This window comes from Primulina tabacum, chromosome 6 (assembly GCF_025594145.1).
Source record: "Primulina tabacum isolate GXHZ01 chromosome 6, ASM2559414v2, whole genome shotgun sequence".
Taxonomy (NCBI): Eukaryota; Viridiplantae; Streptophyta; class Magnoliopsida; order Lamiales; family Gesneriaceae; genus Primulina; species Primulina tabacum.
The window spans coordinates 41,182,732-41,209,278 of NC_134555.1; the positions used below are offsets into that span (position 1 = coordinate 41,182,732).

Below are 26,547 nucleotides of genomic sequence, written 5' to 3' on the forward strand. Positions count from 1 at the left end.
TTTTTTTTAGCTTGTGTGAAAACGCATTTATATATATATGGAACGGGGAGAATATTGCCTCGTGATCGGAGAAGGCAGATCCATGGAAGACTGTTCCCGCTAGTCACGTGGGCTCTTTTGACTGCCCGATGACCACACCCAATGCCCCCCCCCCCCCCCCCCCCCCCCCTCCAAGTATCTATATGTGTACGTATATCCTCAGCTGAGTTCAATAAATACTCATGCAATAGCCCTCCAATCTCCACAGCCTAACCCCACTTCCTGCATCATTCTGGAATTATTATACAGCGCAGTGCAATCTAAGTTCTTCTCTTTGAGAACGTAGTTTTGTGTGAAATTTGTTTTGCTTATAATCAACGTCACTTATTGGCGATCAAACTGAACGTGGGATACTGCAGATGATGGCTGATATTTCGCCAGTTTAATAGCTAACGGACAACAGCGGTCTCTGCTATTTCGTACACTCAAAGCACAGCTCTTCTTTCCAAGTTGTTTTTTATCAAAACAATTTTATTATTGGCATCACAAGTCGCTGTCAGATAACTATTTGCTCCCACTTCTTTTGTTCTTTCTCCCTGTCAATTTTATGTTCTTGACCCCTACACCACTATCTGCCCTAAAATTTTGATCAGTCTTTCGACCTTCTTGGAGTTTCGAAGAGGACTATTTTGTTAAAGATTAGATTTTGAGTGCGGAAATATCGAAGAATGATGCACAGATGCAGTAGCTCGAACGTGGTGGGGGCATGCAACTGCGGGATGTACCACACGCAAAGCTGCAATTCGTTTTCGATGCTTTTCTCCATGAACAATGGCTACCGAGGATACGATGGAGGAGGGGACACGTACTCTTTCTCGAATTCTCCTTCGTCTTCTGTGGATTGCACGCTTTCTTTGGGCACGCCTTCCACTCGTCTGACGAGTGAGAATGGCAATCATGGTGAGAAGAAACGTTCTTCTCGTATATCTGCTTTTGGGTGGAATATTTTGCCTTCGAAGCAGTCGCCGGCGCCGCCGTCCAACTCCAAGAGCAACCGTGGTGGAAGCAGTGGGAACTCCGGCGGTGACCCTCTTCTTGCCCGCCGCTGTGCTAATTGCGACACCACCTCCACTCCTCTGTGGAGGAACGGTCCAAGAGGTCCTAAGGTCAGTCTCACCTTGAACATGTCAAACGTTAGTTTAGCAAATTTTACCCAAAAATACTTTAAAACAACTCAATAAGTGTTCATCTGTTAGATTCTTGGTTCCATCTTCGATCCCTTTAGTAGTGGACGACATCACTATATATAATTCGAAATCTGGCTTTCAAACTCCAAATTTTTTACCTTCTATTTTAGAAAATATTCAATCTCCAAAACTTTTTGAAACCGGAGACTAATTTGGAACCAAATGAATTGCTGCAGTCACTGTGCAATGCATGTGGGATTCGCTTCAAGAAAGAAGAGAGACGAGCCACAGCCGCCGCCGCCTCCACCAGCAATGGCGGCAGCTACGGAGCCACGGAAACTCAACAGATGATGAACAACACATGGGCAGCTCAGCCCCAGAAAACACCCTATTACTACGGCAACGAGTACCAGTTCCTGCAAGAAGACAACCACCTCAATACATGGCGCTTCAACGTCACAGACCAGCCGAGCTTCGTCCACGATTTCACAAGATAATCAACAAAAAAAAACCCACTAATTATTCATCGTCCAGAATCAATATTTATTTATTAGTTAAGCAGAATCTGAAAAAGCTACACACGATATTCGCTGCGGCAGTTCGATGGCGACGGTGGTCTGATAGCTCAGTGTCACTCAGGGAGAAAATCTAATGTTTGAGCCGTTTCTCTTTACATAGGTGGAGTGAAAAATGAGTTAAATCCGATGTCACTTGGATTGTTTTGTTCTTTTATGGCTTTTTTTTTTTGCTTAGAGCTTTCACTTTTCTTACATACTAATGGTCCATTTTTCTATTGGTCTGTTTCATAAACTTTTCTTTAATTTGACAAGTCTGAAACAAGCTGGATTGCTTTATAAGCATATATATTCTTGTTGTTTTCCATGTAATCAGATGTTCCTTTCTGTACTATCTTGTATATTTTTAATTATATTTTATTTTATATGCCTCGATCACCTGTTGAACTGGTGTATATAATGTATATATTATAAAAAGATACACATATTGTATATTATATTATTATTTTTAATTTGATCAAATAATATTAAACAATTAACTCAAAATTATTTTCAATTTAGAAAAATTATTTAATTATAAAGAGAAGTTTTGTATATATTTTTAAAATGTAATCATAGTGTGTATATAAATCTAGGATAGTTACTCTAAGATACCAACACTTAATAATATAGTGTGTCTATATATATAGACATATATATAATCATATTTTTTATGGTATTAATAAGAAAAAACCTTAAAAGATTTTTTTTGGTAAATAATATGTGTAAAAACTTGCAAATTAAGTTCCATCCAGTAAAAAATTTAGTGATGCTAAGTGGCTTATTTGATACAAAATCATTTTCAATACATTTATATATATATATAATCGAATAAAAAACTGAGGAATTTCGCACAAGTATTTTACTATATATATGTGTGTGTGTGTGTGTTAAAACTTATGGATGCAATATTTTTTTAAAACAATGTAAGTACTATGTATAGGGGCGAGCAAGATTTTGGTTAAACCGAATTAACCGACCGAACCGAGCCAATTCGAAAATTCGGTTCGGTTAATTCGAAAATTCGGTTATATCGGCTAATTCGGTTCGGTTATGGTTTTCAAAATTTTGAAATCAATTAACCGAATTAACCGATATAATAAATAATATTATTTATCAATTTTATATATTTAAATTTTTAATTTTAAAATCAACCCTAATTCTAATCTAATTCTAAACGTTTTGGCTTTCTCGTTCTCACTTCTCTATTCTCCACTCTTGACTTCATCCGCCGCCCACCCAACTCTCGTCACCGGTCGAGACGATGCCCGGCTATGTTATGTTATTTTATAAAAAAAAAACATGTATTAATTGTATTCAAACAAAACTTATACATTTGTGTTGCATGTGATTTTATATTTTTATGCATTTGTGTAGACTGTAATGTTTAAGAAAAATTACATATATAATTAAAGTTAAATCACAAATTTTTTTTAAAGCTAATCGGTTAATTCGGTTACCGATCGAATTAACCAATTTTAATTCGATTCGGTTTTCATCGGTTATGAAAATTAATTCGGTCGGTTCGGTTATTGATAAATATTTCGGTTCGATTCGGTTATGGTTAATAACCGAACCGACCGAATGCTCACCTCTAACTATGTATACACTTGGAAATATGTAAATGGAACGTATAGTTGTAGTCAAATATAAATGTACCAATTTGATGCGAATAAATTATTAAATCTATATTCTAAAAATTGGAATAAGGATATGTAGCTCCTAGTTTGGTTGTCAGTTCTAAATTTTATCGTAAATAGAATACCCAAAGCCAACGAATTATTTGAGAAGTGCGAGAGATTAGAAACAAAATTATTAAATATAACATGAATTAACATGATTCCACTAAGAAACAAAATAAACGTTCTATTTTGAAATGATGAACATTCGGATAGGAACCAAGGAATTTGCCTTAAAATGTAAATTTTTTTTTTTTGAAATATGCTAAAATCCAATCATTTGATTTGTCTGGAATATTTTTATTATATACTACTTTTTTTTGATATAGAACCCGCAGTCGCAACCATTCAATGAATATTGGGTGAACCCTCGGCATAACACATTAGCTTGCAATGCTGCTCAAGTAAACTTTTTTGGACAAATATTGTATGACAGTTCGAGAATCGCGGAACTAGTATTTTTGCGAAAACTTGGCTCATTGGCAGGTACATTGGGTCGAGGAGGTTGATGGAGAACGATATTAAAGTAGTTTTAGTGGGTCGAGGGATTAGCCCAAATAGTCACCCATGACTATGAGCCCAATTCACAGTTCAAAATTACTGGCCCATTTCATTTTCCCGTAGGCCCTAGGTATTTTTATTTTTACTGTTAAAAAAGGCTCGTAATAAATTTAGAAAATTTGGAAAATGATTGAAACTTATATTTCAAAAAATATATTGTTAATTAAAATTTAATTCTATAGATCAAATAAAGTAGTTGATCTCGGTTTGCTTGTGCATATAATTGTCTAAACGGATCACATCAAATAGGTGAATTAGATTGATGACGACCCGTTTCGTCGGAGACGGGTGATAGGAATCATTTTCTTGATTTCTTTCCTGTAAATTCAATTGAAGTAATTCAATATAATATCCGTAAAATGCACAAAATTGTTGAGTTTAAACTCCAAACGAACCCGACCAAAAAAGGAAGTTAAAAAGCGCGGGACGAGGCCTCCCCCCGAGTCCACTATAACAACTGTCTCCCTAATAAAGCAGCACTCGCACGACGCCGTTTTGCCGATTCTCTCTTCCCAGATTGAAAAAGTATTGAAAAAGCTAGACCAAGAAAGGAGGTTCGCGAAAATCGGTTACAAAAAATGGTGCACAGCGCCTACGATTCATTCCAGCTACTCCCCAATTCCGCAGCCAGAATCGATGCCATCGAGTCGTGCGGCTCCACCGTCCTCCTCTCCTGCTCCGACGGCTCCCTCCGAATCTACAGTCCGGAGTCCTCCGCGGAGGAAGATCGATCCACGCCATCTACCGTCTCTGAATTCTATCATCACGCACGAGAGCTGAAGAAGGAACCCTATGTGCTCCAGCGGACGATTAATGGGTTCTCCAAGAAGCCGATGCTCGCGATGGAAGTCATTAAGTCGAAGGAGCTCCTGCTCTCACTCTCGGAGTCGATTGCGTTCCACAGGCTGCCCAGTTTGGAGACTTTGGCTGTGATTACGAAGGCAAAGGGAGCGAACGCCTTTTCTTGGGATGAGAAGAGGGGGTTACTCTGCTTCGCGCGGCAGAAAAGGGTCTGTATTTTCAGACACGATGGTAATTACTCGTGATTTTAGATGAGGTTTAGGTGGTTCCATTTTGTTGGATTAAAATGGTTGTGGTTTTTTGTCGGGATTTGGTTTTTTTATCTTCTGTTTTGAGAATTGAACTATTAATGTTCTGCTGACGGTATGATGGGGTAGAAGCAAGAATAATCACGAGGATATTACTGTTTGGCTGTGTCAAGGATTGAATGTATGGTAAACTCTGCCTCCTTTTATACGAAAGTTACTTGGCTTTATAGTTATTTTTTCATTTTGATTTCATGGATTTAAGTTCTCGGACGCTGTTACATTGCCATTATTATCTAGGAAGGCCTAAAATTTAGATTTGAAAATGAACTATAGCATCTTTGATTCCTTTTGGTTATGCTTCTTAACATACTTTACCTTGGAACTCCCTAGTATGATTTATGAACTCCAGACAAATTTGTTTGTACATCTTTTGGATACAATGGCTCATTTTATCAATTGACTTGATTCATGATAGTTTATCGCTTTCTTAGGCGGGCGAGGGTTTGCGGAGGTGAAAGAATTTGGTGTTCCAGACTATGTGAAGTCAATGTCATGGTGTGGTGAAAATATATGTTTGGGGATTCGAAGAGAATATGTCATATTGAATTCAACAAATGGTGCATTGTCAGAGGTTTTTCCTTCAGGCAGAACTGCCCCGCCATTGGTTGTATCTCTTCCATCTGGAGAGCTTCTTCTGGGTAAGGTAATATATTTCTTGTTTCTCGTTATCTATATGATGCCAGCACCGTTTTTCACACCATAAGGTTTTTATAATGTGATTTTGGTCTATCAATTACTCATGTCCCGAAGTTTCCGGATTAGAGAACAATTTTTGAGCATGTCTTGCATAAGCAGTATCCAAGCTTGATGCAAAATGCAATATCGTGTCTTGTTGCCTAAAGTTTCTGGATGTATTAAGTGGTGAAATTTACTTATGTTTTCTCCAGGATAATATCGGAGTATTTGTCGATCAAAATGGTAAACTTCTTCAGGAAGGCAGGATTTGCTGGTCGGAGGCTCCCGCATCAGTGGTTATTGAGATGCCATATGCAGTAGGTCTTTTACCAAGACATATTGAGGTATCTTGGCATACATTAGCTATCAACCTGAATGGAGAATGGTCTTGAGAAATTTCGCAGTTAACAATTTATTTTGGATACGCAGATACGGTCTCTTCTCGATCCTTATCCACTGATTCAAACTGTTGTTCTTCGTAATGCTCGCCGGCTCCTTCAGAGCACCCATGCTATGATTGTAGCTCTAGAGACTTCTGTTTATGGATTTTTTCCTGTTCCTCTCGGTGCACAGGTGCATTTCATTTTCTCCCCCATAATCATTGGCCTTTGCATTTGATTATGACTTTGTTAATTGTGCCTGTACCAAGAAATATTTGTAGATTGTACATCTATTGTGGGTTAGTCTTACCAATATTTGCCAATCTTTCATCCTAACATTAATTATATGGCATAGCACCTGTTGGAATCAAGAAGTTGTATCTCTTCAATTATATGGAGTCATAAACTCGTAATGTGTTAATATAGACCAAGGGAGAAAAGTATGCTTTGATTTTCTTCATGACATTGGACATCTTACTGGAGATATTATTATTTTATTTACTGCTGATTTATATGGCTTTTGTGATGAAAAACATAATTTCAGTGAGAAAGCTAATTTTAAGAATGCTTAAAGAAGGCTCTGGCAATTATGTTTGATTTAAAATTTTATCAACTAAAAAGATGATCATGACCTCATAAAATACCATATGTTGTATTTCATTTTTCCAGATTGTTCAGCTAACAGCTTCAGGCAATTTTGAGGAAGCGCTGGCTATGTGCAAGTTACTTCCCCCAGAAGATTCGAGTCTTCGAGCCGCAAAGGAGCAGTCGATTCATATAAGGTGGTTGTTTATCCTTGTTCTTGGTTTTTTTTTAGGCTTTTTTTTAGCTCGCTTCAATAAAAGAAAAAAGAAAGAAGACAAGGATAGGAGTTATTCTACTGATATAATGATGATGCTCATATCAAAACTCTTCAAACTATGAAAACTTCTTGTCTAGTTTATTGGAGTCAACTTTAATCGAATCTTACTAAACTCCATATCTTTGAATGGTTGTATTTAATCAGCAGACGTGTGAATTAATATTGTTCATGCCTAACCATTATCTCTTCCTTTTTTATCCCCAGCTTTTATGATCACATTATCCTTTCTCCGAATTTCCCTAATCATGCACCTTGATTGCTGAGATATGTTGGCCATGCCTAGGCACTTTTAGTTGTTTAGCATAGTTTGCCCTACAAATTTTATCCACAGCTGATAATTTGTAAATCCAACTATAAGACTTGAACAAGAGATGGTCAATACCAGAGCTTTTGGAAACAGAAAGAGAGAAAATATTCTTTTGAAGTTGAACTTATGGCGCATTTCCTTAGTGCAATGAGAGGGGATTACCAAGTCTAAATGGGAACAAGGAACACATAATTTGATTTGTATCTTTTTATAATGCATTGACTGACTAAAATTGTTAAAAGCATCATAGTAACGAGCTAAAACTCAAAGAAATCTGGTGAAATTTTTTTTCCGAGTATAAGATACTCGAGTCGACATTGGATATCCCCTCCGTTGGAATTTGGCTCATGGTCCAACTTCAATTTGCTGTAACATTACATTTAAAGGCATATTTTTCTTTAAAAAAAAATTGATCTGGAATTACATTGCAATGTTAGAGACTATAACTGGTAAAATGAAGATAATTTGATCAAAAGTTGCGGGCAAAATGTTGTTTAATTAACAATCCAACATGTGGTATATAATGCCATGAGTTACTCTTACAGTTGCAAAATTGTGATGTTAAATCGGTACATGGATGCAGATATGCTCACTATTTGTTTGAAAATGGTAACTATGAGGATGCCATGGAACATTTTTTGGCATCTCAGGTGGAAATCACTTATGTGTTTTCTCTGTACCCATCAATCATTCTTCCCAAATCATCTGTTGTACCTGAACCAGAGAAATATATGGATATCAGTGGTGATGCTCTAGATCTCTCAAGAGGTTCCTCACCCATATCAGATGATATGGAATCTATATTTCATCCACATGCATTGGATTCTGATGAGAGAGTAGATTTTGAATCCAAGAAGATGAGCCACAATTCTCTGATGGCCCTGATCAAGTTCTTGCATAGAAAGAGATTCAATATTGTTGAAAAAGCTGCCGCCGAAGGAACTGAAGAAGCTGTTTCAGATGCTGTAGGAAATAGTTTTGTTTCATATGGATATAATCGGCCCAAGAAGCCAATAAAGGTGAGGTTTTTGCTTCTTTCATTTACATATCATAAATTTAGATGTCAAATTCTTGTTTCATGGACAAAGGTCCCAACTGTAGCAGAAGCGTTCATTGTGATGACTTGTGATTAAGTATTGTCTACCTTAAATAAAACTTTTGATTTGTCACTTTTGGTTATCATTTAGATTCCATTTTACACCTAGTAGCACCTGTAGGGCTAGTTATTGTTTGATGTTTTCATTGTTATGTGATTATAATCTTTTTTGGGTTCTCATAGGGTCGAGCAAATGTACCCATCAGCTCCGTTGCTCGTGAAATTGCTGCTATACTTGACACAGCATTACTTCAGGCGCTTGTATTGACAGGACAACCTTCAGCTGCTCTGGAACTATTAAAGGGTTTCAATTATTGTAATGTAAAAATATGTGAAGAGTTTTTACAGGAAAGAAATCAGCATGTTTGCCTGTTGGAACTTTATAAATGCAATGCAATGCACCGTGAGGCACTCAAGCTGCTTCATAAATTAGTGGCAGAGTCAAACTCAAACAATACACCAGCTGAGCTCACCCAGAAGTTCAAACCTGAAATGATTATCGAGTATCTGAAAGTAGGTATCCTTTACGAATGACACTATACTTGGTTCACAAAGAAATACTTTGGCAGTTACTTAAACTGAAAGTGTTTCCTTGGATCAGCAGTATCTATCATAATGCAAGTGCACTTTCATACATTATGGATAACTGCCAGATTTACTTAAAACAAAGGACATCAGGAAAAATTTTCTCACCGCTCTAGCTTTTGTTATACTTTTATTAATTGCTATTCCTTTCGATTATTTCTTAATTGTGTATTTATCAGCTAGTTTTCTCTTACCAAAGCATATCCAGTGTTACAAATATAAACAGTTTGATGTTAATACACGTTTGAATGCATCTAATCCAGTATATCTACGCATGTAAAATATTGTAAGTTCCAAACAACTTGAAACTTCAAATTAATTGGTCCAGTATCCAGATAACTCTGAATCATCTCCAGCCTCGACTGTTTTTGGATCGAACCTCTTTATTCATATTAAGTATGTCAAAGTTCTTTAAATGGAAGAATCCAAAGAAACCTATCATATTGTCTGATATTTCAGTGGGTAAGGAAACCTATATGAGAACTACAATAATCCATATTCAAGATAAAATTTCGCGAAGGTTGCATTTTCAAGCAGGATGATTACTGCCATAGATATAATTTTGTGTTACTATTGTCTGACACCAATGACCTGCTTCAACTAATTTTTTTGAAAATCTGTCTATTTTTATCAGCCTCTCTGTGGCACAGATCCAATGCTAGTCCTGGAGTTCTCAATGCTAGTTCTTGAAAGCTGCCCCACACAAACTATAGAACTCTTCTTGTCTGGAAATATTCCAGCTGACCTGGTAAACTCTTATCTAAAACAACATGCTCCAAGCATGCAGACTACATATTTGGAACTTATGCTTGCAATGAATGAAAACGGCATCTCAGGAAATCTCCAAAATGAAATGGTAAGGAATTACACATTATGTGGCTGCTTTAGACTATACCTTTAATGATCATGAAATAAAGTTTGTTAGGTCGACATCTCAATTATCAAATTGCTAGTTTTTAAAAATTACTCGAGGAGGAAAATGAGTTAATTTTAAATTTTAATTGGTGGTGATGTTGTGCAGCTTATGGTCTCCTTTCAAAAACAGTTGAAAAACTGATTTCCGTCAAATAAAGACAGTATCATAACCAGATGATTTTGGTGAAATGTTCTTTTGTAGTGCTAATATCACACATAATTTTTAGCTTATGTGAACTAATCTTCTGAAAATAATTGGTTCATCCAGATACAAATATATATGTCAGAAGTACTCGAGTGGTATGCAGATCTTAATTCTCAGGGTAAGTGGGATGAGAAAATTTATTCTCCTACGAGGAAAAAATTATTATCTGCTTTAGATAGCATCTCTAGGTACAACCCGGAGATTATGTTAAAGCGTCTTCCACCAGAGGCCCTGTTTGAAGAACATGCAATTCTATTGGGCAAGATTAACCAACATGAGCTAGCTCTGTCCATTTATGTTCATAAGGTAACTATGTCCCCGGTTCAATGTTTTCTGAGGACCGTGTGTTTGATACCAAATAAATGTGTCCTTTACTTTTTGGTGTTATTTGTATGTGTTTTATGCCTGTTATTTGTATGTGTTTTATGCCTTTGTCAAAAAATTGAAGTTTAATAGAACCCTTCTCCAGGAAGTTCTCCATAGGCACTAGATAGACATCGTAGACAGATGTACTTGCCTACTCACTATCTTTCGGACGTTTTAACATGTCAAGTCACCGACAAATTAGCTCTTTCTTACTGATATGTTTGTTGTTACTTTAGATGGATGGAATATTACTATCTTAATTTTGCAATATCTAAAAGTACTGCTCCAGGGATGTTTATGTATGCATTGTAGTGTTTAGAGGTGCACAAGGGCCTGGGTACAAATCAAGGTGCGTCACTTTCATGAAGTGCGCGTGTTGTGCAATAAAGGGTCAAGGCATGCTTCAAGTGTTTAGTGTTTACCTTGTACATCAATTGATATTTGTTTTGTTCTTATTTAATTTGTAAAATAGGTGTTGTATTTGTGATACATCTAGATTGTAAAATTGCATGCTTTAGTCGCTTTGATTGCTCATATGCCTAAAATTACTATGGTATGTCTAATATATTGGTGAGCTTTGTTATTGGTGCATAGAAATAGGGTGTTAATGTATTAGTCTTGCATGTGAAAGGAACAACATTTAACGTGACATGTTTTATGTGTTTCACCAGTAGAATGTCGTGCTCATGTTTTCTGTGTGCTCTCTCTTCATTTCTTTCTTTCTTTCTTTTTACCCCTTGAAGCAACTCATCTTCACGCATTCTAATCCTCTCTTCTTTGATGTGTGAATAAATTGTAAAAAGCTTAATGTTCCTGAACTGGCACTGTCATATTGCGACCGGGTGTACGAGTCCGTTGTTGGTCAACACTCAGCAAAATCTTATGGAAACATATATCTTACTCTGCTGCAAATATATTTGAATCCTTGGAAGACAACGAAAAACTTTGAAAGGAGAATTGCCAATTTGATTTCTTCTCAGAGCTTTGCTATTCCTAAAGTTGGTCCTGGAACGAGTAAAATCAAAGGTCGCTTAAATAAGAAAATTGCGGAAATTGAGGTTGCGGAAGAGACTCGCGTCAACGCTAGTGGCACTGACAGCGGAAAGAGTGATACTGATGATGCAATTGAGGAAGGAACTTCTACCATTTTGCTTGATAAGGTCATTGATTTATTGGCCCAAAGATGGGATCGAATAAATGGAGCTCAGGCCTTAAAGCTGCTACCTAGAGAAACTAAGCTAAAGGTAATTTCCTTGTTGGACAGAGTACTATGACTATAAAAAGTGGGAAATGCATGCGTATGTTGGATTCTTCCGGTGTTTCTTGAGATGAATAACATGTATTGTTATATGTTTAGACTGCTCTCATTCTTTTTTTTATTGGCTCACTGCAGAATCTACTTCCTTTTCTTGGTCCACTTTTGAGAAAATCCAGTGAAGCATACCGGAATTTTTCTGTAATAAAGAGTTTGAGAGAGAGTGAAAGCCTACAGGTATGTTTCATTCAAAATGTTATCGGATAAATTGGAATTTGTTTTCTCACAACTACCTGAATCTCAGTTAATACAATCATGTCTAGCGTGTAGACGTGTCAAATGTCAACGGACTTTACCCTATGACTTGCTTTTACATTTTTCTAATGAATGAGGCAAATGAGAAACTAATCGTGCCAACCATAGTTTTCATGTACTCTCTATAAGAGCATTAACCATGTAATCCTCTGTTGATCGCCAAGTTCCACCATTTTCTATGTTAAGATTGACCCGGAATTGACAGCACATAACCAAGATTCCAATAAACAAATTTTAACTAATGTCCATGAATGCGTTATATTTTAGTTTCTCTAAATTATACTTTTTTTCTAAATCGCAGGTAAAAGATGAATTATATAGCCTAAGGAAAACTGTTGTGAAGATTACTGGAGACAGTGTGTGCTCTCTTTGCAACAAAAAGATAGGAACTAGTGTCTTTGCAATTTATCCCAACGGTAAGACAATTGTGCACTTTGTTTGCTTCAAAGATTCGCAGAATATGAAAGCTGTGGCAAAAGGCTTGCCGTTGCTCAAGAGGTGACAATTAGTGCATACATTAATAGTAGTGGAGACAGTAGTCCCTCCATGACAGTGGCAAGTTTTCGATGTCATTTGGGAGGTCGAAATGAACTATAATGTGCTTTTTTGTTTTTTTTTTTTATATCTTCCTTTTCATCAAGGACCAGTTCTCTACTCACAAAGCTGTATGATTTTGTTTTGTTTCTTGCTCTTTTGACTTAGAAACTGCAGTCATTTACACGTGACATAACAGAACGGTGTCATCAACTTGTTGTATATCTTATTTAGGAGAAGCGGGTATTTTTTTGTGCAAGGCTTGAAGTGTTTTATGGTTTTAAGTGTTTCATTTTTTTGGAAATTGCTTTCGTTGTAAATTAGTATTACCACATGATTGTGAAATGATATTTTCTAATTTAATGGAAGAGCAAATCATTCTGTTGGTTGTTACTTGTATTACTTCCTATTTTTATCTAGTTTATGTTGTGTCCTACACCAATGTCACTAACAATTGTGGAGCGGGGTTGATAAGTTTGAGAGGCATTCCCGCCTATAACATTAATGATTCGTCTTGGCCTACGGCATAGCTTCGGTGTTTTTTGTTAACATTCACACAGCGAAAACACAATCTGGAGAAGTATATATGTTGGTTCAGAGTCGTAATGTGGCAGCTGTTCATATCATACGATAGATCAGGGACCAGGTGCATAAAGGTTAGTAAAAAATCATCAAGAGACAAGAGTGTGCCACCGTGAACGTCGGTGCACAATGGGTTGTTTGATGCAAAATTGTGTTTCGTTTAAATTCAATCTGATTGAATGGAATCATAGGTGCAAATGTTTTGGACGTCGAGGAGTCGAGGGGCATAGTTGATGTTGTCTTTCTTTTTCTTCATGCAATTCGGATGAATTTGAATCTGTAATCGTTAGTTAACTTGCAGGACAAAAGAAGATCAACTTGCTGAGTTTCAGCAGATGAAAAACAGGTCAAGCACAGTTGTCTTCCTTCCCAAGCCATGTTATCCCTTTCTCGTACAAGCAGCCCAACAAATTAATCAAACCAGACTCTATATATGCATACATACAATAACTAATATTCTTCGTCTCTTTTTCATCAGGTAATATCAAAACAGGTGCAATTTTGTCATGACTATTCTCTTCATTCTGTTAAAACTTGTTGGGTATACTATTAATGATCTCTCTTACTTTCTTAGAAAGAAGTTGCAAATCATAAAAATGGACGCTGATCAGCCAATTGCTGTTAGTGGTTCTAGCAGAAACAGTCGATTATAACAAATTGATCGCCATAATGCAAGTTTTTTCATGAATATGAAGAATTATTTACAGGAATTTATCCACACTCCCATGGAAGATCACAAACGTTGTTTCCAAGTCAAATGGAAGATGGTAAGTTGTTTATTTAATATGACATTGAATGGATATTATTATATGTTGGGGCCTATTTTTTGTCATTTTATTTAACCAAGCCATTGAAAGCAAAAAAGCAAATTGATTTCCCCACCCGAAAAGTAAATATATTTTTGGTCGTCCCTTGAGTTCAAACGAGAGCCAAAATCACAAATTTGATTTCGAGAATATGGGATTTTGCTTTTTCATTTATGTGTGTGATTTTTGATTAAAGATAAAAACTTGTGTGAAACGGTCTTACGAGTCGTATTTTGTGAGATGTATCTCGTATTACTTTTTATGCTAATAGTATTATTTTTTATTGTGAATATCGGCAGGGTTGACCCGTCTCACAGATAAAGATTCGTGAGACCGTTTCACAAGAGACCTACTCTTGATTAAATTAGATGGTTGACAAGTTCTCATATGGAACAACTTCTGGTACAAAAGAAGGTTGAAAGTCAGGTGGACCTTCGGGGCTGATTGAAGAAACTAGAATATACAGTTTATGGAGTTTTAGTAAATTAGTTTAAATGGTAGATGATTAGTGGTGATATCTCCGGGAGAGCCCGGGTCATGGATAACCCGAGAAAATAAATGGATAGCTCGGATCATGGTAAGTTTTACGAAGGAGCTCATAAGCAGTCGGATACATGAGTGCTTGAGACGTCATTTATCCGGGCAACCAGAGGCCCGAGCTCTCGGACGAATGACCCGGTGATGATTCTCTAACCGGAATGTCTCGGTAATAGTACCGCACTCGAGTGCAAAAACAAGTGATTTCTTATCTCGATAAACATACCTGACAGAATCATATCGATTGGACGTGATGGAAAGGATATGTCAGTGTGACATGAACTTGGTGATATAAATAGCATGTTTGATTTGCATTAAATTCATTCACACGTATATATACCAATGACATTCATTTCTCTCTAAAGAATTATATTGGTTTTCTTCATTGCTCATCTGCTGACTTAAGTATCGGAGTGGCAATGTCGGACACCCCTCCGATGCCCATTCATGTGTCTATCTTTCTATTTTCAGGACACCATTGCAGCCTTACTCCAGAAAGATACCTTCAGTTTGAGATCTATTTTACAGCTCATATTTCCTTCATCATCTTGTTATCAGATTCGTTGAATTGCCCGACCCAACTCACCCGATTCACCTGGTCTTCATCAATTAGGTTTATTCCTATGGTTTCAATGTATTGCTATTAATATTTCATTTATTATGTCTATTGTGGAACGGTCTCACGGATCTTTATTTATTAGACGAGTCAACATGTTTTTATTTACAATAATAAATAATATTTGTCATAAAAAATGTTTTTCTTGGGTGACTCAAATAGAAAATGTCTCACAAAATTGACTCGTAAAACTCACTCACAAAAGTTTTTATATTTTTCGTTTTGCCTTATTAAAGTGAATTAGTTTTTTGAAAAAATTGAACGATTTGATTTATTTGAGTCGAATGGAGTTAATGATTTAAAGTCTCAATTTCGATGGACGTCTTTGTTGAGATAATTTAAAATATTTTATATTTAACTAGGAACGATAACATTACGTAGAATCATGATCACGATAGTGAATATGATCAGTAACAGATCGAGTTAATTCATAAAATTTTGTTATAAAATTTAATTATTATTTGGATAACAATAATAAAATTATGTTAAATATGTAATTTGTAGAGATAATAAATGAATTTTTTAAATTTTAAAGTGTATTAAATATTATAGTTATGAGATATTTATATGAAAAATATTATTTATCTAAATGAATAGATTATTTTTATAAAAACTAATCGGTGTTTAATAGACACTTACTCTTGACAGAATTTACACCGAAAATATAAACCGCAACTGTATTTATTGCTCATTTAGGAAAGCTGACAAAACCAACCAAAGAGTGTTAAATGCAAAATATTGTATTTAGCAAGGAGACGGTGAAGCATTTATTGCTCAGGGAAAAAGAACTCCGCAAAAGATGTATTTATTATGAAGAAATACAAGAGTATGAAATTCACTTTTAAATAATTTTAACATTTAAATCTCAAGTATTTAAGAATGTCTTCGTCCTTCAATATTCAAACATAGAATCCATCATATGTCTCCATAGAGGTTGGAGGGAGCAAAAAAAAAATTAAAAAAATTTTAGTGAACAAGAGCAAATATTATTGAGAGAGTGAAAAAAATAAAATTATTTTTCAACTATTTGTCGATAAAATAAAAAAATATTTGAGGGGAAGGGCAACCACCCTCCTTTGGTTCCGTCACCGAACGTCGCGGACACCATTACAACATTTGATGGTCTTGGACAAAAGTCCTGCTACGATTGTGTATGAACCAAATTTGACGAGGCCTAACTTGATCGATATTTGGGTCTTAACTTTTTTACTTGATCATTTTTGAATTTGAGGAATGAAAGTTTGGTGTTTGAATCTAACAATGGCCAACTTGCAGCTTGTGCACCCCATGAAAGCTAGTTCAATGGAAATAAAGACTCATTGATAGCCGTTGGAAATTTGAATATTATAATTTCATTATATTGACTTTGTTTTTTTAAGGTTTGCTCTAGTTTGGGACTTATAAAGTCAAACTACTTCAATTCAGTATTTTGATAAGTACAAAAACTTGTGTGAGACGGTCTCACGGGTCGTATTTTGTGAGACGGATCTCTTATTTGAGTCGTCCATGAAAAAATAAGAGATCCGTCTCACAATAAAGATAAAGATTCATGAGATCGTCTCACAGAAGACTTACATTCCCAGAGCATGTGGTCGAAGCACTTTTTTTTCTTCATCGTTACATTGAATATGCTTTTTAAAAATTCATTTGACTATATTGTGATAATTTGTAATGCTTTTGGTCTCAAAATTTAAAAACAACTCTAAATGTATTTTTCAAAATATTGAAAGTCCTCTCTTCTTCTTCTTGTTTGACATTTTACAAGATTTTTTATACATAAATTGATAAGACTAGCTATATTTCTGATAATTTTTTTAAAAAAAACCAATATCCTGATGAACATACGTAGAAAATCATTTTTCCAACTATTTGAGACCGAGAATTTTCCAGGTGTGGCACCATAAATTTCCGGCCTCTACAAAAATATTCATACTTTAATTAAAAACGTTTATAATTTGTAAACAATTTTCCTAAATAAAATAATTTGTATTGTAGAAGTGTACTAAAATGGCTTTGAAGGACTCATGAAAATGGAAAGACATATTTCAAAATGTCAATTTACACGCAAACGACAGTGTGGTGTACATAAGTTTCAGTCAAGAGGAGTACTGTGCAGTCCTTGTGAGCCAATATATTACTTAATGGGCGTGGGTAAAATGGCAAACTCAAAGGGAACGACCACCACTCTGTTCCCCTTGGATCTTTTCTGGACTCTTTTCCCGGACTCGGGCCGCCTCTAACTTCCATGAACTCAAACCTCGGGGATTTCCAGCAAAGATCGAGGGAGGCGATTTTTTAACATATGAAACTCATTATAATACGTCTTCCACCTTCATGGATCCAAAAAATCGTCCTTTCTTCCCATTTTTGGGTCTATCACTGCCTTTAAGAAAATGCTGCGGCTGCTACAGTATATACACACATATATCATGTGGTGCAAGTAACTTGGACAAATGCCCACGCCAAGAAAATTGACCATACAAACATAACAAAAACCCCATTATACTCTCAACACATTAGTTTTCTTCGAGTATGGAATTAAATTCTTCAAATGAAACTGATTCTGGTTCCTGGTTGGCCATTACACGTGGCGTAACTCGTGCAAGTTCTCCGGTTCTTGAAAGATTGAAAAGCAACACATCAATTATTACCAAACATAAATAATTCAGATTCATATAGACAGTTACAGTTGGTCCTCAACAAGTCACATAACAGAACAAACAATGAGGCCATGAGTTAAACTATATAATGGAGGATAAAACAAGCCTTGAACATTAATAATTTCCGTAAATTAACCAGAAATTCGTACTGATACGAGTGGAAAAATGAGTTGGCCCCCAAAAGCTTCAAAACTACTAACTAATCTGTCCCTGTTGGTGAGATGCCTTCCATCTACTCCTGCAATTGATGCATCTTCAGGATAAAGAGTATAGTTCATCCAAGCTGACTCCAGTAACAATCTCTCTTCAGTGTTTCTACGCCAAGGATCTAAGAAGGTCGATCGGGGTGAAAATTACCGACAAAATTCAGCTTATTCAATCAACACCAGGAAGAAACAGTGAGCAGTGGAACATCATTCCAAGCTAAAGAAAGAAACCCCGGTGGAGAAGATTCAATAAGCTTGTAAAATGAACTGTAACTGTATTTCCAAAGAAGTATTTTAGCCTGGCTTAATGCATAATGGCTGAAGACTACTGGCTGAAAACCTGCGTCCTCCATTAAAATTCTCCATCTCTCTTTATCTTCCATGCGCTCTCTTCTTGGTTCTTCCGGCCCAGCTACTCCAGCTATTCTACGGCCAAGAACCAATCTTTCAACCTGGATACGCTCGGGTGAGTCCCGAGCCATGTTCTGGTCTAGGGATTCAAACACAGCGGTGTAGTACTTGAGGGCATTCTTGAAACGGGGAAAGAATCCGACCCGGTTCAAGCTCACTTCATACTCACCTAAAGTTACAATCTTGGGATTCAATGACTTTGCAAGCTCGAGGGTTGCCTCAACGCCTTCATCACTGTCGTCGAGTAAATTATTCAATTGAAGCATGAAGTTCACTGCTGTTACCTCATCTGGATCGACTCGGAAACTCGAGTCCTTCAGCTCCCGAACCGGTGTCAAAACGGGTTCAAACTCAAAATTCAAATCCAAAAGCTTAGCAAAGTCTCGCAATCGCTTTCCAGTAGCCAAAAGCAAAGCCGCCCGAGTATGCCCAAGAGCAGAGGCCGGTATTCCCGAAATTCGAATCCTTTCAGGCTTCCCCGCAGGTCTTGTCGCCAAATCCTGCAGAAAGGCGGCCCATTGGACTCCCTGAACAATCCCAAAATCCAATATATGGATTTTCTTGGCTTTTTCAGTGGCTTCTAAAATTGCTTGGTTTGCAGTTAAATGGGCGAATTTAGAGTTGGGGCAGGCATCATTGAGGGCTTTGTACGATGAAGTGAACTGTTCACAGGTAGTATCACTAACTGTGGCAGCCTTTAGACCTCGAGGCGAGACTCTACTATATAGGGCCTCGGAGAAATAGTACGATACTCGCTCGAGGGGATCGCCGTGCTGGGAAACCGAATCCCTGAGCCGTATAAGAGATTTCACCGCCTTTTTTGGGTCTGAATCAGAGAGCCGAGCGCAGTCTAATAAAGCTTTTAGATATGGTTTCCCTTTAAGGGAGGGTTCAGGGGAACTAGTTGAAGCAAAAGTGTTACAATCACCGGCCACTACTGCGCCGACTTCATGGACTACTGGCTTCGTTTCTTTCACGGCAGAAGAAGGCAGGATCAAGGTGGAGGTCGGCTCGGAAAAGATAACTCGGGCAAGATCGGACGAGGGAGATGAGTTAGGCCTGAGTCGACTCGGGAACGGATCAGAATTATATATATGAGCGGTAAAATCAGAACTGGGCCGCCACGCGTCGCAATCCGTCCGAAGATTAGAGTTCTCAGTGGGATCTCCGCCGCCAATCAAGCTCTCCATCCACTCCTCCGAGTCAAAATCGCCACCCGGACCGTCGCACAACTCCGAAAATCTGAACCCTGTTGTGGAGTGGTGTTCCAAGCTGGGAAAGTAAAACCCGGATTCTGTCGTGTCGGGCTCGCCTCCCGACACACTAAACGGGTCGAGAAACCCATAGCTGAGAGAGGCGGAAGCCTGAGCATGGTGGTGTTGACCTGCCACGGTGGAACTGGTTCCCGGCCATGGGCTGGAGCAAAAAGGGTTGATGTTGAGGAACTGCTGCTGGTGTTGCTGCACTTGCTGCTGCTCCTGCTGCTGCTTCTGCTGAATCACTTGCTGCGCAATCGCCATCAGATTCCCGCTGTCTGTACACATGTATGCCATTGTAAAGCTCTTCTCCACAAAATCTTACAACATGACTGAGCAGCCGCAGATTACTAGCATCAAAATGCAAGAGATTTTAGCATGTAAAACTGGGAAATTTGAGATGAAAGGAGACAACAGGGAGAGATGCTGAGATTTAAAGAAGGAGAAGGGGGACTGTGTTTTTGTGCACTGTGGACTAAACAATTCCACTCTCGTAAGCATTAAATTATATATTAATATTAAAATATCTTATACAGTTAAATGGGAAAGCACGAACCCTTTGACTTTGTTGTAATAAGAAAATAAATTTTATATAATAATATTATAGTTTACTAACATAATTCATTCATAAACTACAATATATATGGTGTAATTACTGTGTCATAGTAAACTGTGAGTTAATTTTATTATATATTTTTTAATAAGATATTTATTATATTTCAATGTTTACGTATCTGATTTTTGATTTATAGATATGATAAATAATGACCCGTTGATGATATATCTGATCTAGATTTATTGACATTTATGTAACTGGCTATGACCGATGATTTGTGATGATTGATCGAAGAAAATGTGAAATATGGTAAATGATTTTATTTTCACAAATTATTTGGTTTTCAACAAGTTGAGATTAGAAGATTGGTTATTCTCAATAATATTATTTACAATTGATTAGATTTTTAAATTTGAATCAGTCTTAACTTATTGAGGCGTAGCTCAACTTTTTATGAGATTTGTTTCTCATGTACAATTCAAAAGTGAGGGCTACTAGCGTGAGCTTGTAATAAAGAGAGCATAATAGAGCTTTGAATATCTCTCTTGTGATACGGTCTTACAAATCTTTATCTGTGAGACGGATCAATCCTACCGATATTTACAATAAAAATTAATACACTTAGCATAAAAAGTAATAGTTTTTCATGACCTAAATAAGAGATCTGTCTCACAAAATACGACCCGTGAGACCGTCTCATACAATTTTTTGTCTATAGCTTTTCGTACTTTCTGGGTCCGTAGTTTTGAAAAACATAACATAACAGTGTGTGTAAATTATCACGTGGTCATTTTAGTTTAAAAATTATGATGTGATATCTAGAATTTATCGATATTTTTATTTTAAAATTTAGTTGAGATATAGCTCATTGGTCGGTTTGAATTTTTTTAAAAAAAATATGGTAATATTCAAAAAAATTGAAATATAATAGTTATAATTTAAATGTGACATTCTCCGATCTTACGATAACACACGCAAATCTCGCCATTAGGATGTGTGGTCACCATTGATTTCTTAGCACCGTCACATATGACTGACGATGACGTGGCTCTCCATCACTGTGGGGCCCACATAAAAAACATCTTTTCCCCCCGGCCTGAACGGGGGGACAGCTCGCGCTGCAGTGCAGTACCTGCGGCGTTCGGCCCCACTGCTGCGTCAGCGGTACAGTATATGACGTCACTGTTTGTGATTGTTTTTGAAATTGTCAAATTTCTCCAGGTTAGAAATGTTTTGATCTCGACCGTCCATCGGGGATTGGACGGTGAGATCTGTCTGTTTCTTTTACCGTTGGCAGTGGAGGTCATAGATTGACGCGTTGACAACTTGGAGCTTAGTGGGCCCCACGACTCGGACGGGTCAAAATGAGAGAGATGAATGTGTAAAGGGGCTAATTAGGAAATAGGTGACTTGACCCAATAACCACTCTACGTGATTTATCTTTATTTACTCCGATAGGGTTCCAAAAAAAAAATCAGATGTAGCTTGTGATAGTTTCACCTATTCATATTTTTTAGATAAATCGACTCGATTCATATATATTGTAATATTTTTAACTTAAAAAATATATTTTTCATTAACTGAGTTGAGTCAAATCAGATATTTGTTTTACGAAATTCATCCGTGAGACGATCTCACGAGAACGTTTGTAATTAAAAACTATAATATTAAAAAAAGTTGTTTTCTTTATATTTTATATATAAAAAAATTGTAAGTTAAAAGACACTTATATTACTTTGATAGAATAAATGTTGGTCTTCATGTTGTGAGACTCGTCAAACAAGTCACATATATGATATAAAACGCAAATATTTTTATATTACATTTGTTTAATATACACTAATAATTTTACATTTTTTCATTTAATTACGATAAATCGATAGTGTACAAGATATAATGAGAAATTACGATAATTCTCGACTTTATTCGAAATTATAATTCTAATCACAATCATAATCAATTGTTGTTTCTATTTTAAGTCCTTCATACTTACTAAATCTCATGTCATAATAAATTTTATAAATATCATAACTAAACTCGGGAAATAAGATTAGCATATATATATATATATATAAATATATATATACATATGTATATACATATGTATATACACTGGTGTACTGACGCACGCGTTGCGTGTTTGTATAATATTTTTTATAATTCATTTGATTTATACTTAAATGAGGATCAAAATATAATTATAAGAAATAGTGAGGGACTACACTGTAATTTTGATATATAAATTTAAAAATAAATTGAAAAATAAAAAAAATGACCTAAGTGAGAATTGATTATTGAACCTACAACCTAAATCCAAGAAATAATGACTATATCCACTGAACTACATATAACTTAAATTAAAATTTTAAATTTTATTAATATATATAATTATTAAAACAGACCATGATACCAAAGATAGTTACTCTAAGTGTCTCAGATTTAATAAAATATATATATATATATAGGCAATATTAACAGAAAGTAAATGAGACAAATTGAGGTGAAGTTTGTAGAATTTAAGAGGATAAAGAGATGAAGATAGGGTGGGCCCAGTTTACTAAGATTAAGGGCCGTTTTCTTTCGGCCTGTTTAGGCTCCATGGACCAGATGGAGCCTCTATGGCCCACGTCAAGTAGATTAAAAGGATAAAAGCAAGACTTTAGGGCCCACTATTAAAAATTATATAAAAAAGTGAAAAAGAAATAAAAGCAATCTGAAAACAATATGGTACACTCTTTTACACCTAAATAAATATTTCTTTTTACGCTTTTGGGAAAAATAATTTCAATAACTAATAATTTTCACTTCCATTATGGAAAAACGTATACAAACCTTTTTTCCAAGATAATAATAAATCGTAAACGATGACGTAAAATCGAGATTATTTTACGAACATTCGATATCGATTTTTTTGTTGGATTTTGTTACGATTGTTCGTGTTATTTTTTGTTGTATAACTTTAATTATGGAGTACTTTCACCATTAAAGTGTAACTTTCCTCTTTTCTTTCCATTGAAAAAGATAAATAATTCTTCTTCCCAAATTGTTAATATTTTTTATACTAATATATATTACAATGCAATATTTTTTTTTTTAATCAAAACTTAATTCTAGTGTAAGATAATAACAATTTTTTCCCTTTTTTCCTGTTTATGTTAGAACTAAAAATAAGCAAATAAGATGTACTGAAAATAACACATGAGAAAAGAATTATGTTTCCTTTAATACATAATATCTTGGTCTTAAAAATATACAATTCATTTTCATTTAAATACACCTGCCACGGGCTATTTTTTTTTATTTTTATTGAGAAAATACATTGAAGAATAAAAATTCTAACAAAAATTAATCAGAAAAAACTATTCCAACATGATATATTTTACAAGAAACTAGTGTAGATGAAATTATAATTTATATTTAAATTTGAGTGATGTTATTCTTTTATGTAAAAATTCTTTCCATAAATTATTTATATATTCTCTCAAGCCACTACTATTTATAATTTATTTTGAATTCCAATTCTTACAATTATCTCGTATAATTATTTCAAAATAATTATGTTAAAAACTATTTTAAATTTTTTATAAGAAATACTAAAGTGGGTAATATCTTTGTGTCTAAATTACCTATACAATAATAATAAATCGAGTTTTATATTTGTTCTCTTGTAGCCGCACTTTTTGACCCATGCATTTCCCTTGCACATAATTGTCACACCCATAGGTTTTGACTGAAAATGAAACCTCATTATTGTATTATTATTGTTGTTGTTATTATTATTATTATTATTATTATTATTATATATCAGCTCCCAAATGAGCCTGAGCATGACATCCTTAAATTTTTAAAATAATGTCTAACAATTCAAGATGAGCTAAAACTATTTAATAAATGTTTTTGTTTAAAAAAGCCAACCCTAGCTCTAAATAATTCAATATGAAAATTTCCTTGCAAATACATGAAGCAACCTTTTAAATAATATTGGGAAAATTACTTTTATATGAGAAGACATAAGATAAGAAAATAGTACCAAATAGAATATAATTACAGCAAAGGTGAATTAAATACAATGGAATATTTATTTAAATATTATTTTTTTTATAAATGTATTTAATTTTTAGAATATATTTAGCAATCTAATTTTGCATATTTAAAATAAATTATATATCCAACTATACATTATTTATAAATTGGAAACAAATGTATAATAATCAATATATACTGATATTCATATATAGCCTCCATTAGTTTTCTCAAAACAAAAATCCAGGAATATTGAACATTTTACTGCTCCCTGAATGTGCAAGAGTAAGTATTTACAAAGTAGATTTTATGTTTTGACCAAAAGATTAAACATAAGAATTTAGTGTGTAGTAGGTCTTTTGTGAGACGATCTCACGAATCTTTATCTGTGAGACGGGTCAACCCTACCGATATTCACAATAAAATGTAATACTCTTAGCATAAAAAATAATAATTTTTCATGGATGACCCAAATAAGTAACATGTCTCACAAAATATGACCCGTGAGACCGTCTCACACAAGTTTTTGCCTTTAGTGTACACGATTTTCAAACTAAAACTTATATATATATATATATATATATAGGGATTGTTTGATATAAAAATTTGTAAGGATGTGGAATTTAATGTAATTTAATTTACCCAATAATTGATTGATAGTCAAAATCTCTATAATGTGATTTATCGATCCATTTGGTGGACTTCAAGGGTTTGGAAGAGCTTAGGACATAAGTGGCAGACAATCTAATATTTGTTACTAAAACAAATCAAAACACTCGTGCCCATGCTATTCCTTTCCATCTTCACATTCTAAATTTGTCAACATTTAATTGAGAGAACTGTTATTTACATCACACTTTTTATGAGAGGATCGATTTTTGTACGATGATTAAACCATGGATATAACCAAGGCAATAAGAGTCACACTATTCTGAGTAACTCATGAGCGACTCGACTAAAACTCAACTCGAACTTTATTTAACCGAACTCGAGTTTAATTGTTTCTATTTAAATAAAAAATTTAAACCCTAAAATTCTAATACTCAACTCCAACTTTATTTAACCGAACTCGAGTTTAATTGTTTCTATTTAAATAAAAAATTTAAATCCTAAAATTCTAACACTCAACTCGAACTTTATTTAACCGAACTCGAGTTTAATTGTTTTTATTTAAATCCTATAATTACAATACAAACATTTTCGAGCTTTTCGAGCTGAAGCTCAAATAACTAGATAATTTAAGGAGTCGAACTTAGAAATTAAATATCCGATAGAATCCAGTCATTATTAGCACTTATAAGGGTCCCAATGAGTAGACATAAAAGGCCCAATATATTGGTATTTGAAACAATAGGGCCCAATTTATTATGGGCTGATAACATTTCACTTACAAATTATAAAATCTAAATTCAAATAATTGTTAATATAATCAGCTTAAAATAATGATCGAGATATTGGCAATATATATTCGAGTAAGGTACGAAATTATGGAATTGAGAAATCAAAAAGTTAATCAAAAACATATTGCAACATAATTGTAATTTTAATCCTTTTTTTTTCCATTGGAGTGCTATGTGACAAAACACGTCTTTCATTTTCAACGTTACTTCTACCACACACGAGACAAAAACTTGTGTAAGACGATCTCACAAGTCGTATTTCGTGAAACATATCTCTTATTTGGTTCAAACATGACAAAATATTACTTTTTATGATAAGAGTATTACTTTTTATTGTGAATATCGGTAGGGTTGGTCCGTCTCACAAATAAAGATTCGTGAGACCGTCTCACAAGAGACCTACTCCACACACCATCACCTTATCACCTTGTGGAAAACAACCTAAAATTGTCAAAACAACCTAGCGGACGGACTAAGATTGAAATTTCATGCATCCCCGTCTATCCAATTATCTCCCTATCCCATTTTGTATTGCCCGTCTATGTTTCCAAATCTGGTTATCTCAAATTAAGGTTTTGTGCACGAGACAAGATTAAAAGAAGCTATTTACCCACCGGCTACCATCAGCGGACCAGATTAGACCATGCCGTCGTGGTGTTAAATCAATTTACCATCGATTTGAAAAAACCAAGGTGTAAGGCCAAACCAATACTTAAACTCCCTAAAATATGGAGTTAGCTCTATTAAGAAATACGAGTCATCTGTCACTCAATCTAATTTTCTTTAAATTAGAGCCAAGTAAGTCGGTGGCCTTGCTTATAAGAGACTGCACTTTGAGATATACGGAGTCCCGAGGGTGAACTAAGTCATTTTCAGTATCAAAACCACCCTATCGTCCCTTTCTGTGTACACTTAGAAACTTGTATCTGT

The 26,547-nt window shown here is 35.2% G+C and overlaps 3 protein-coding genes across 7 annotated transcripts; 2 read left to right on the forward strand and 1 right to left on the reverse strand.

The window, feature by feature from the left end:
• Positions 1–225: 225 nt before the first annotated feature.
• On the forward strand, positions 226–2,045 carry LOC142548238 (GATA transcription factor 19-like). The gene is made up of 2 exons (XM_075656552.1): positions 226–1,145; positions 1,403–2,045. Exons 1-2 carry the CDS (start codon positions 708–710, stop codon positions 1,661–1,663), a joined length of 699 nt encoding a protein of 232 aa, XP_075512667.1. The 5' UTR covers positions 226–707; the 3' UTR covers positions 1,664–2,045.
• Positions 2,046–4,368: 2,323 nt separating this feature from the next.
• LOC142549592 (vacuolar sorting protein 39-like) lies at positions 4,369–13,624 on the forward strand. 5 transcript variants are annotated; one of them, XM_075658622.1, is made up of 12 exons: positions 4,369–4,970; positions 5,485–5,712; positions 5,957–6,088; positions 6,174–6,317; positions 6,794–6,906; positions 7,877–8,312; positions 8,573–8,902; positions 9,609–9,830; positions 10,158–10,400; positions 11,264–11,704; positions 11,854–11,952; positions 12,332–13,624. In XM_075658622.1, exons 1-12 carry the CDS (start codon positions 4,539–4,541, stop codon positions 12,530–12,532), a joined length of 3,021 nt encoding a protein of 1,006 aa, XP_075514737.1. In that variant the 5' UTR covers positions 4,369–4,538; the 3' UTR covers positions 12,533–13,624. The 5 variants fall into 5 exon arrangements, with proteins under 5 accessions (XP_075514737.1, XP_075514736.1, XP_075514739.1 ...); XM_075658621.1 differs by having other exon boundaries at positions 4,371–4,992; positions 5,501–5,712; XM_075658624.1 differs by having other exon boundaries at positions 4,779–4,992; positions 5,501–5,707.
• A 4,106-nt stretch (positions 13,625–17,730) lies between these two features.
• On the reverse strand, positions 17,731–20,136 carry LOC142549593 (SCARECROW-LIKE protein 7-like). The gene has a single exon (XM_075658626.1). The coding sequence runs from the start codon at positions 19,933–19,935 to the stop codon at positions 18,145–18,147; it is 1,791 nt and encodes a 596-aa protein (XP_075514741.1). The 5' UTR covers positions 19,936–20,136; the 3' UTR covers positions 17,731–18,144.
• Positions 20,137–26,547: the final 6,411 nt, after the last annotated feature.

Coding starts and splice junctions, on each gene's coding strand:
- LOC142548238 (XM_075656552.1), top strand. CDS start 708: ATGATGCACAGATGCAGTAGCTCGAACGTGGTGGGGGCATGCAACTGC. Junction 1,146..1,402: donor ACGGTCCAAGAGGTCCTAAG/GTCAGTCTCACC, acceptor GAATTGCTGCAG/TCACTGTGCAATGCATGTGG.
- LOC142549592 (XM_075658621.1), top strand. CDS start 4,539: ATGGTGCACAGCGCCTACGATTCATTCCAGCTACTCCCCAATTCCGCA. Junction 4,993..5,500: donor CTGTATTTTCAGACACGATG/GTAATTACTCGT, acceptor TCGCTTTCTTAG/GCGGGCGAGGGTTTGCGGAG. Junction 8,313..8,572: donor GGCCCAAGAAGCCAATAAAG/GTGAGGTTTTTG, acceptor GGGTTCTCATAG/GGTCGAGCAAATGTACCCAT.
- LOC142549593 (XM_075658626.1), bottom strand. CDS start 19,935: ATGGCATACATGTGTACAGACAGCGGGAATCTGATGGCGATTGCGCAG.